The sequence below is a fragment of the Pogoniulus pusillus genome, chromosome 10, assembly GCF_015220805.1.
Source record: "Pogoniulus pusillus isolate bPogPus1 chromosome 10, bPogPus1.pri, whole genome shotgun sequence".
NCBI lineage: Eukaryota > Metazoa > Chordata > Aves > Piciformes > Lybiidae > Pogoniulus > Pogoniulus pusillus.
In genome coordinates, this window is record NC_087273.1 from 39,243,689 (window position 1) to 39,255,943 (window position 12,255).

The 12,255-nt window shown below is 50.4% G+C and overlaps 1 protein-coding gene across 1 annotated transcript in view; it reads right to left on the bottom strand.

Annotated features, from left to right (window-relative positions):
- Window positions 1-2,992: 2,992 nt before the first annotated feature.
- RTTN (rotatin) overlaps window positions 2,993-12,255 on the bottom strand; it is a 74,573-nt gene continuing 65,310 nt past the window's right edge. Inside the window, exons 44-49 of the mRNA XM_064150305.1 lie at window positions 10,792-10,918; window positions 10,148-10,347; window positions 8,423-8,687; window positions 4,887-4,990; window positions 4,056-4,125; window positions 2,993-3,465 (exon numbers count right to left, since the gene is read on the bottom strand). Coding sequence (XP_064006375.1) covers window positions 3,383-3,465; window positions 4,056-4,125; window positions 4,887-4,990; window positions 8,423-8,687; window positions 10,148-10,347; window positions 10,792-10,918 — 849 coding nt within the window. The 3' untranslated portion in view covers window positions 2,993-3,382. The remainder of the gene's footprint in view (window positions 3,466-4,055; window positions 4,126-4,886; window positions 4,991-8,422; window positions 8,688-10,147; window positions 10,348-10,791; window positions 10,919-12,255) is intronic.

Below are 12,255 nucleotides of genomic sequence, written 5' to 3' on the forward strand. Positions count from 1 at the left end.
TTTCATCCTAGGTACCTGATTTTCATGAGCTTCTCTACAAACTGCAGACAGTTCTGCTGGAGACAAGAAGGATGAAACTCAGGATCATGAAGGGGAAGTCAAAAGGACTCTGCTTAGCACGGGGTGGGCAGGGAAGGCTGGGAGGTGAGAGCCTGCTTTGCTTTGCAGAGGAAGGTCTCTGGTGAATGAAGTCACTCTTGAGCAAGAGAACTCTGGGCTGGGTACAGTAGGGAAGGGCTGGAGTGGCTCCACCAGAGGATCATGTGTGCACTTCCAGGATGGGAATTGATCAGGGCTGATGAACCTCAGAACACAGAGAAGGTGGAGAAAGAGTGACTGGCAGTGGGATGGGCTGCGGGGAGGTGGTGGAGTCCCCATCCCGGAGGTGTTTGAGAGCAGGCTGCATGAGGCACTTAGTTCATTAGAAGGTGTTAGGTGACAGGTTGGACTCCATGATCTCAGAGGTCTTTTCCAACCTGGCTCATTCTGGGATTCTGAGAGGAGTTGGCAATGTCTCCTCCAACCCAAACGTGCCACAGTCGCAGAATCAGAGTCTCAGAATCACAGAATCAGAGTCTCAGAATCAGAGAATCAGAGAATCATAGATTCATGGAATCAGAGAATCATGGACTCATAGCATCACAGAATCATGGATTCACAGAACCATAGAATCACAGAATCAGGCAGGCCCAACCAACCAGACCATGGCACTAAGTGCCCCAGCCAGGCTTGGGAGGAGGAGGAGGAGATATCTGCTCTGCTCCCAGCAGGACTGGTTTGGGCTTTTTCCCCTTTGGCTTTCACACCCAAGGGGCATCCAAGCCTTGAGCTCCTCCCAGAAGAGCAGGAGTAAGAAAAGCAGCATTTAGCAGGTCCACAAGGACAGCAGAGGGGTGGGAGCAGGCAGCTTCCCTCCCTCCAGCCTCCTGCTTCCTAATTAGCGCTGCCAGCCTCGGTGCCGGTGTGTGAGACACGGAGACAGCTCTTGCTCTAGGGAGCTCACAGTCTCCAAGCCCAGATCCCTCAGGATCAGCCCTCACTTCCACGTGCTTGCAGGGGCTGCTGATTTGTCACATTCCAAGTGGAGGCAGAGATATATAGGCAGCAAAGCTATTTCAGGTGGCTGGGGGAAGCAAAGAGCCCATGCAGCGTGCTGCTTTTGGCAGGCAGGGGAGCATTCATCTAGGAGTCAAGTGCTGAGTGGCATGGAGATCATCACAGCAGCTAAGAATAGCAGAGCTCTGCCTCTGCTCTCACACGAGAGCCTCATCACTCCATTTAAACCATGGCAGTGCTTCATGGTGCAGCTGGCAGCTCACTCTTCCAGTCATGCAGTGCCACTCTGACTCAGGGCTGTGAGCAAAACAGAGCCCCCCCCCACCCCTGAGCAAACTGCTTGACAGAAGCAGGAATCTACTCATTCATTAAAAGCATAAAGAAGTAAACAGTAACCATTTCCAGTCACTGAACACCAAAAAATCCCCACCCAAACCAAAATAACCCCAACCCAAGCAGCTCTGCAGCTCTGTGTCATTCACATCCAAGGTGTAAAAGGAACAGCCAAATGTTCCCCACTCTCCCCAGAGCACACATGGGGATTTCTCAGCCAAAATAGCACTGCTTTAGCACCTCAGTGAAACCAGCTGCTAAGGGAGCAGGCAGAAGGCTCTAAATATGGATTGCAGGGGGTCTGAGAGGCAAGGGACTACAGGCAGCACAAACCCGAGGGACTCAACATAAACCAAAGGCCTCTTATGGCCTGAACAGTTCCTGTACCATAGCATCCTTCACTGCTGAACACCTTGGGCTCTGCCTACATAGAATAGAACAGAACAGAAGAGAACAGAATCAAATAGACTAGAATAGAATAGAACAGAATAGAAGAGAACAGAATCAAATAGGCTAGAATAGAATAGAACAGAATAGAATGGAATAGAACAGAACAGAATAGAATAATAGAATAGAGCAGAACAGAACAGAGCAGATAGGAACAGAATAGAACAGAATAGAAGAGAATAGAATAAATCAGAATAGAACAGAGCAGAACAGAACAGAATAGAGCAGAATAGAACAGAACAGAGCAGATAGGAACAGAATAGAAGAGAATAGAATAAAGCAGAATAGAACAGAGCAGAACAGAACAGAATAGAGCAGAATAGAACAGAACAGAGCAGATAGGAACAGAATAGAAGAGAATAGAATAAAGCAGAATAGAACAGAGCAGAACAGAACAGAACAGAGCAGAATAGAACAGAACAGAGCAGATAGGAACAGAATAGAACAGAATAGAAGAGAATAGAATAGAATAAAGCAGAATAGAACAGAGCAGAATAGAGCAGAATAGAACAGAACAGAATAGAGCAGATAGGAACAGAATAGAACAGAATAGAAGAGAATAGAATAAAGCAGAATAGAACAGAACAGAATAGAGCAGAATAGAACAGAACAGAATAGAGCAGATAGGAACAGAATAGAACAGAATAGAAGAGAATAGAATAAAGCAGAATAGAACAGAGCAGAATAGAGCAGAATAGAACAGAACAGAATAGAGCAGATAGGAACAGAATAGAACAGAATAGAAGAGAATAGAATAAAGCAGAATAGAACAGAACAGAATAGAGCAGAACAGAACAGAATAGGGCAGAATAGAACAGAACTGAACACCTCCAGCTCCTTCAGCCTGTCCTCCTAGCAGAGGTGCTGCAGCCCTTGGATCACCTTTGAAGGCCTCCTCTGGGGCTGCTCCCCCTGCTCTGTGTCCTTCTGGAGCTGGGGACAGCAGCTCTGGAGGCAGCATTCAGGCCTCAGAGCAATACTGCCAAACAGCTGCAGCAGGAGTGCTGGGCTCTGAGCCAGGCAAACACTGGGCTCTGCTTTCTGAAGGTGGCAACCTAAGAGGCACAGCCCCTGGTGACTGCCAGCACTGCCAGCTCTTGGAGCTAAGTGCCCAGAGGGCACACCTGTGGCAGGACAAAGCACAGCCCACCCGCGGTGGGGGCTCAGCTCACTTCACAGCCCCTTTATTAACACCAATCCCCACCAGCAATTCCAGTACCTCACAGCAACGATTTCCATGCACAACTAAGGCACACTCCTGCTTCTGCACATCCTCTCCCCCTGCACATTCCTCCCTCTGTGTACTTACTTCACATAGCAGCAGCATTACCATTTCCCACTGGGATTACAGTGTGCATAGCCTGCACCACGTTTAGTGCTGTTGCTTTGGTTCCAAGTGCTGAACTTACTCCTGAAAGGCTTCAGAAACTTCTGCCACAGCCCAAATGCTGCTGCCACTGCCCCAGGAATCACAAGTGCTTTCTCGAAGGCTCAGGCTGCCGCTGGGAGCTGTCCAGTCCCAACCTGAGAAGCCATCTGCTGATGGTTAAGAATCAAGAAGCTGTACAACGTTCTCCAGGCATTTTAAGTAGTAGTTCTGTAGCTCATCTTCTTCAGGCTGTGGAGTAGCTACAGGGGTGAAAAAAAGACCCAAGAGTTGAACTTGTAAAGAGCTCTTCATAGAGAATTGCCTCTGGGATTGCATCAGCTGCCTTGCTACAGCTCACACTGCTTTACCTCCTTAACCTCTCTCTATTAGGAGCAGCACATCGAGTCCTAATACCTCCTGGTGCAAAGCCTGGGCTGTGTTTTGCTTCTTCAAAAGCAAGAAGCTTACAGCTTCCCAAGCCCCCCACCCAGGTATGACAGAAAAAATACCCCAGTGCAGGCTGCCTTTCAGTGATGCTAGGGATCCAGGGTAGGCTGCAGACCTCCAGGTGATGAGGTCTCATCAGAGTGAGGGCACAGAACCACCTCCCTCGACCTGCTGGACACAGCCTGCTTTGAGGGCTCCTTAGAGAGCAGCCACAGCAGCTACCTGAGGTCATTTGGTCACCAGGAGGCACTTCTCTGTATCTGTGCTTGTAACCCACCCTGCTACCCATGGTCTTAGAGGCAGAAGTATCCTGTCAAAAACCTCTGCCCGTGCTGGTACAAATGGAAAGGTGTTGGTGGTCATTTGCCTGATGGAAGGACACAGAACTGGAAGTGAGACTTACATTTCTTCACTGAGAAATAGGCTTCATCTATTCTTCTCCTTATGGATGGGTTCTTCAAAGTCACCTTTGCCTGTAGCACACACAAACACAGGTACCAAGTGATTTCCTTTCCTACCCGTTCACACTGTAACAGGCAAGCTTTGGAAATGAGAAGTTGTTCAGCAGAACCTGAGATACAAGAATTATAGCATCAGCAGATCATGAGGCCACCTTAGAGCAGCCCTTCCAGCACCTGAAAGGTGAGGCCACCTTAGAGCAGCCCTTCCAGCACCTGAAAGGTGAGGCCACCTTAGAGCAGCCCTTCCAGCACCTGAAAGTGGCCTACAGGAAATCCAGGCAGGGACTTTAGACAAGGGTTTGTAGTGCTAGGATGAGAGGGAATGGATTGAAGCTTGAGGAGGGCAGATAGAGACTGGAGATGAGGAAGAAATTCTTTGCAGTGAGGGTGGTGAGACACTGGCACAGGTTGAGGGAGGTGAGACACTGGCACAGGTTGAGGGAGGTGAGACACTGGGGCAGATTTTCCAGGGTGGTTGTGGAGGACAGAAGCACAGAAGGGGATCAAAGATCCCCTTCTGTGCTTCTGTCCTCCACAACCTCCCTGGAGGTGTTCAAGGCCAGGTTGGATGAGTCCTTGAGCAATCTGTTGTAGTGGCTGGATGAGCTTGGAGGACTCTTCCAACCTGCTTGGTTCCAGGATGCTATAAGGAAGCCTCATCAAGCATGTTTCAGAGAAATAAGAGCAGGGTCTCCATCTGTCATTCCCTTGCTGGACAAGATGAGCCCTGAGGGTCCCTCCCAGCCCAGTGCAGTCTCTGAGCACCAACCAACCTTCTGACAGTTGTGAAGCAGAGCCCAAAGGGAAGCTGCTCCTATCCTCTGAACAGCAGGACTCTCACCTTCCAGACAGGCAACCAGCACTGAAACTGCTTCATCTAAGGAGAGAAAGCACAAGAAGCATGTAGGGAGGAGCAAACACAGACAGACATTCACAGGTCTCACATGTTTTGGTGCTTGGAGTGCACTTAGTTAGGGCTACACAGAAGATTAGGGGACAGGAGCAACCTATTGCACTCTCACCACCCTCATAGTGAAGAACTTTCTCAGCTCCAGTTCAAGCCTACTCTCCCTCTGCTCCAAACCCTTCCCCCTTGGCCTGCCCCTAGACACCCTTATGCAGTGTTCCCCTCCAGCCTTCCTGCAGGATCCCTTCAGGCACTGGCAGCCAGCTCTAAGGTGCCCCCGGAGCCTCCTGCTCTCCAGGCTGAGCAACCCCAGCTCCCTCAGCCTGTGCTCACAGCAGAGCTGCTTCAGCCCTTGGATCACCTTTGTGGCCTCCTCTGGACTTACTCCAACAGCAAGATGATCTCCAGAGGTCCCTTCCAACCATTCCTTTGCTATGAGGACAGGCTACAAGAGCTGGGACATGGCTACAAGGACGTGGAAGTGTTGAAGCCAGTGCAGAGCAGGCCACCAAGATGCTGAGAGGGCTGCAGCAGCTCTGCTCTGAGCACAGGCTGAGAGAGTTGGGGCTGTGCAGCCTGGAGAAGAGAAGGCTTTGAGGAGACCTTGGAGTGGCCTTCCAGGATCTGAAAGGGGCTAGAGGAAGGCTGGGGAGGGACTATTGGCAAGGTCTGGTGATGAGAGGAGGAGGAGGGATGGGATGAAAGTGGCAGAGGGGAGATTGAAACTGGATGTTAGGAAGAAGTTGTTTGCAGTGAGGGTGGTGAGAGACTGGCACAGGTTGAGGGAGGTGAGACACTGGCACAAGTTGAGGGTGGTGAGACACTGGGGCAGATTTTCCAGGGTGGTTGTGGAGGACAGAAGCACAGAAGGGGATCTTTGATCCCCTTCTGTGCTTCTGTCCTCCACAACCTCCTTGGAGGTGTCCAAGGCCAGGCTGGATGAACAAGTATTGGTATGGCAGAGGAATGACAGGAACTTTATTATCAGAGCAATTAAGCAGAAAGATGCTCACCAATCAGACAGAAGGATGCTCACCATATCAGACAGAAGGATGCTCACCAATCAGACAGAAAGATGCTCACCCAATCAGACAGAAAGATGCTCACCCAATCAGACAGAAAGATGCTCACCCAATCAGACAGAAGGATGCTCACCCAATCAGACAGAAGGATGCTCACCCAATCAGACAGAAGGATGCTCACCATATCAGACAGAAGGATGCTCACCAATCAGACAGAAGGATGCTCACCATATCAGACAGAAAGATGCTCACCAGACAGAAGGATGCTCACCCAATCAGACAGAAGGATGCTCACCATATCAGACAGAAGGATGCTCACCATATCAGACAGAAGGATGCTCACCATATCAGACAGAAAGATGCTCACCATATCAGACAGAAAGATGCTCACCAATCAGACAGAAAGATGCTCACCCAATCAGACAGAAAGATGCTCACCATATCAGACAGAAGGATGCTCACCATATCAGACAGAAGGATGCTCACCATATCAGACAGAAGGATGCTCACCATATCAGACAGAAAGATGCTCACCATATCAGACAGAAAGATGCTCACCAATCAGACAGAAGGATGCTCACCATATCAGACAGAAGGATGCTCACCAATCAGACAGAAGGATGCTCACCATATCAGACAGAAGGATGCTCACCATATCAGACAGAAAGATGCTCACCATATCAGACAGAAGGATGCTCACCATATCAGACAGAAGGATGCTCACCCAATCAGCAGCCTCCACTGCATAAGTGTTAATGTAGCAGAACAAAGACAAGCACTGGTAAAAGATGAAGCCCTCAGGCATCAAGAAGCACATCATTAATAAGCCTCAGCTTGGCAGGCTGCTGAGCCATCTCCTCTCATCTACACCACCACCTAGAAAGGTTGGAGCAGATGATGCTTAGGGTCCCTTCCAACCTGGCATCCTGTGATTCACTATGCAGAGGGACTGAGCAAGCCTTGAAGCTGTTTTACACCTCCCAGTAGCCACAATTAGAGCCACATCAGGAGGGAAATGAAAATGTTTCTCTTTTCCTCAGTACTTCTTCTGTGTGATGGTTTGTAAGCAATGAGCAAGATTTGCCACCCCACTGTAGCTGCCTTCATTTCCCAGCCTGGCTCTGGAGCCAGCCTGTTCAAGCTGGCTTGTTTAATTTGGAATAAACAAGTCACAGATTATGTAACTGAATAATTTATCCTTAATTAAGGCAGCAAATCAGCACCTCAGGAAGGAGGGAGAAGCGTGGAGGCTGTGGGAAACCTGCTGAGGGCTCACAACAAAGGCAATTAACTGGGGGAAGGAAACCTGCCTTTTACAAACAGCTAAAAGAGGAGCTCTGTGCATGCTGCTGCTCTAAATGTATCTGCCATGGCCACGACTGCAGCATCACCATCAGCATCCTCTGCCCCTGACAGAACATACATGCTGGGGGTTGGGCTCAGCTGATAGAAGGAGAGGAAATGGCCTGAAACTGTGCCAGAGAGGGGTTAGGTTGGACAAGAGGAACAATTTCCTACAAGAGTGGTCAGAGATTGGCACAGGCTGCCCAGGGAGGTGCTGGAGTCCCCATCCCTGGAGGAGTTCAAGACACCTGTGGCCATGGTTTGATGGTCACGGTGGTGCTGGGTTGATGGTTGGACTGGATGAGCTTGGGCTCTTCTCCAACCCAAAGAGAGCTGTGAATCTATGTAAAGTCTGCCTCAGCAGCCCTGATGTGCAGGAGCATTAAGGATTTGTCCAGCTGGAGGACAGGAACTTCAGTTCTTTCAGCCTGCCACAAAGAACCCTTCAGCTCAGCTGTATGGGAGTGACAAACTCCTCTCACCCCTGATGTGCTGCTGCACTGAAATCTTAGAACAACACAACCAGGCAGGTTGGCAGAGAGCTCCAAGCTCCTCCAGCCCAACCTAGCACCCAGCCCTGCCCAACCAACCAGACCATGGCACTAAGTGCCCCAGCCAGGCTTGGCAAGAACACCTCCAGCCACAGCCACTCCACCACCTCCCTGGGCAGCCCATTCCAGTGCCAATCACTCTCTCTGGCAACAACTTCCTAACAACATCCAGCCTAGACCTGCCCTGGCACAGCTTGGGGCTGTGTCCCCTTCTTCTGCTGCTGGCTGCCTGGCAGCAGAGCCCAACCCCACCTGGCTACAGCCTCCCTGCAGGCAGCTGCAGGCAGCAATGAGCTCTGCCCTGAACCTCCTCTGCTGCAGGCTGCACACCCCCAGCTCCCTCAGCCTCTCCTCACAGGGCTCTTCTCCAGGCTCCTCCCAGGCTGAATGAGGCCTTGAGTGACCTGGGCTAGATGAAAATGTGATCCTCTGGAAGCCACAGTACTCTCAGACTACAGCAGCTGGCAGGGCCCAGAGATACTCACCACTGGCCAGGATCTTTGGCTTGTTGGGTGGACTGAAGCAGACGTTGTGCAGAATCAGAAGTGCCAGCTGCTGGCTGCTCCTGTGCTTGTGCTTGCACAGCTCCACGATCTGCTCCAGGAAGCCATTTACCTTCATCAGCATTTGCTGCCCATCATCTGCAGCAGAGAGGCTCAGCAGCAGCTTCAGCCAAAGAGTAGACACAGTACTGGGACCTTTGTGACTTCCTTTTGGTAAGGAAGAAGAAAAGTTCTGCAGGAAGTTGCTCTGCCAGGAGGAAGAAAAAAGGCCTTAGAATTGATAGCATTCTCTGGCTTCTTTGTTGCTCTGTGACCTTTTCAGCTGCACACTTCACCAATGCCTCATATTTCATTGTTAGCCAGGGACTGCAGGATCACAGAAGAAAGAGAAGAACAGAAGAGAGTGGCAATTGGAGAAGAAAAAGAGAAGGAAATGATAATTACAGAAGAGAAAAAGAAGGTGAAAATGAAAATCAGAGGAGAAAAAGAGAAGAAAAGAAGAGAATGACAATTGGAGAAGAAAAAGAGAGAAGAGAGTGACAACTGGAGAAGAAAAAGAGAGAAGAGAATGACAATTAGAGAATAAAAAGAGATGAAAATGACAACTGGAGAAGAAAAAGAGAGAAGAGAATGACAATTGGAAGAGAAAAAGAGAAGATGAAAATGAGACCTGGAGAAGAAAAAGAGAAGAAAAGAAGAAAATGTCAATTAGAGAAGAAAAAGAGAAGAAAATGACAACTACAGAAGAAAAAGAGAGAAGAACAGAAGAGAATGACAATTACAGAGGATAAAGAGAACAAAATGACAGAAGAAAAAGAGAGAAGGAAAGAAGGAAATGACAAATACAGAAGAAAAAGAGAAGAAGAAAATGACAAATACAGAAGAAAAAGAGAAGAAGAAAATGACAGAGAAGAAAAAGAGAGAAGGAAAGAAGAAAATGATAATTACAGCAGAGAAAGAATCACTTCTTGGTTGAAGAGTCAGGAGGGTGAGGCTCAGGTTGTCTCTGTGCTAACTGATGCAGTCTAGATGCACAGAAGCTGACCCCACACAAATGAAGGTCATTCACTGCACAAATTAAACAGGGAAAAGACAGCAGCTACAGACACACACAGTGAGAACACAGTTCTACCTCCCAGCCAGCTACAGGCATGCAGGACACCTGCTCCACAGCTCTGATCCCAGGGCACCTTCTCCACAGCTCTGATCCCAGGGCACCTTCTCCACAGCTCTTATCTCAGGGCACCTTTTCCACAGCTCTGATCCCAGGGCACCTTTTCCACAGCTCTGATCCCAGGGCACCTTTTCCACAGCTCTGATCCCAGGGCACCTTTTCCACAGCTCTGATCCCAGGGCACCTTTTCCACAGCTCTGATCCCAGGGCACCTTTTCCACAGCTCTGATCCCAGGACACCTTTTCCACAGCTCTGATCCCAGGACACCTTTTCCACAGCTCTGATCTCAGGACACCTTTTCCACAGCTCTGATCTCAGGACACCTTTTACACAGTTCTTATCTCAGGACACCTTTTCCACAGCTCTGATCTCAGGACACCTTTTCCACAGCTCTGATCCCAGGACATCCTTTCCACAGCTCTGATCTCAGGACACTTTCTCCACAGCCCTGATCTCAGGACACCTTTGCCACAGCCCTGATCTCAGGACACCAGTTCCACAGCCCTGATCCCAGGATATCTTTCCTTCTTACCTTCTGAATGATGCCTCTGCAGTCATGAGACACTGCCAGGTTAGAAAGAAGAGCAAAGAGCACCTGCTGGACTGGGCTGCTGTCAGTTGCCTCTTGTGCAGCCAGTTTCAAGAGGCCATGCATTAAGGAGCTGCCAGCTGCTCCTCGCGCAGAGGGAAGTGAGGATTGCCCACCACTGGCCCAACAAAGTGAAGCACAGCCTTGAGGAGAGAGAAACAAACCACACATGCATCAGAGAGGCATTCACCCCCAGAAACAGAGCTCTGCAGCCCACAGCCTGAGGTGGGGCTTTGGAAAGGCTTGGGTTGGTTCTTGGTATCACAGCAGAGCCAGTGAGACCTGCTCTGAATGTGCCTGCAAATGGCACTTTGCTGCTCTGCTCTTCTGCAATCTAAGAGGTGATTCTGCTGATAAAGACATTGCTCTGCCTGCAAAACCACAGTCACAGAACCATTAAGGTCAGAAGAGACCTTTAAGCTCATGGAGTCCAACCCTAACCCCACTACCACAATCACTAAACTAGATCCTGCAGCACCACAGCTCCAGCTTCTTGAACACCTCCAGGGATGGAGACTCTACCACCTCCCCAGGCAGCCTGCTCCAATCCCTGTGCAGCAACACAGCTCTAGCTGTGGCTCTCATACCTGCAGGACAGTTTGCAGTGTAGACACAAAGCAAATGCAGAGCAGTTTGCATGGAGGAGTCATCTGTTAGGAACCAGGGCCACAGAGACTGCACAACAGGAACCAGATGAGCTTTGAGTGCTGCCACCTACAAGAAGGTGAGGAGGAATTTGAACCAGGTCACAAAATACTTGGACAAGGAAGAACAAATAAGAGTGAGAAATGCACATTTTCATCCCATTGGATTTGCTTTAGAAGATTGTAGCAGTGAAGAGCCAGCAGCAGGTCAACAGGAATGCAACCAACACCACCCCAGTGCAAGCCAGCAGACAGGCTCAGACACATGCAAGCAGAAGACTGACTCCATCCAGCTGGGACTGCACGAGAGCTCCCTGGGGTACAGGTTTATCCTGCTCCAACTCACAGAATCATAGACCCAAGCAGGTTGGCAGGGAGCTCCAAGCTCACCCAGCCCAACACAGCCCTGGCCAACTAACCAGACCATGGCACTCAGTGCCCCAGCCAGGCTTGGCAAGAACACCTCCAGCCACAGCCACTCCACCACCTCCCTGGGCAGCCCATTCCAGTGCCAATCACTCTCTCTGCCAGGAACTTCCTCCTAACATCCAGCCTAGACCTGCCCTGGCACAGCTTCAGGCTGTGTCCCCTTCTTCTGCTGCTGGCTGCCTGGCAGCAGAGCCCAACCCCACCTGGCTACAGCCTCCCTGCAGGTAGTGGCAGAGACAGCAACTCATTATTTGAGCTCCAAAAGCATAGGACTAGAAGGGTGCAGTCCTAGAGAGGAAATGACACAAACATCAGTCACCAGAAGCAACCTCCCTGTCTCCTCCAGGAAACTGTCCCTGAAGGTCCAGATCACAACAGCAGAATCATAGAATCAACCAGGTTGGAAGAGATCTCCAAGATCATCCAGTCCAACCCAGCACCCAGCAACAAACACCTTCCCCAGTCCCCTCATCTGAGGTTATGGCACAGTCAAGTGCTGAGAGGAGAGACAAGCAGATGGCTGCTCCTGCTCTTGCCCAGCACAGGGTTGTGTCTGGGCTGCACTCACCCTGCAGGCTCCTGTGGAGCTTTGCATCAGCCCAGACCCCCAGGGCCTGTTCCTCAGGGCTGCTCTCAGCCATTCCCCACCCAGCCTGGAGCTGTGCTTGGCATTGCACCCACCCAGCTGCAGGACCTTCCACTTTGCCCTGTTGAATGCCATGGGGGTAGCCTGGGCACAGCTCTGCAGCCTGCCCAGCTCCCTCTGGATGGATCCCTGCCCTCTACCAAGTCTCCTGTGCCACACAGCTTGGTGCCATCTGCACACTTGCTGAGGCTGCACTGATGGCTCTGCCCATGGCACTGCCAAAGATGTTCCACAGCACTGGTGCCAGCTCTGACCCCTGAGGGAGCCACTTGGCACTGCTCTGCAGGTGGCCATTGTGCCCTTGGTGACCACTCTCTGCCTGCCACCATCCA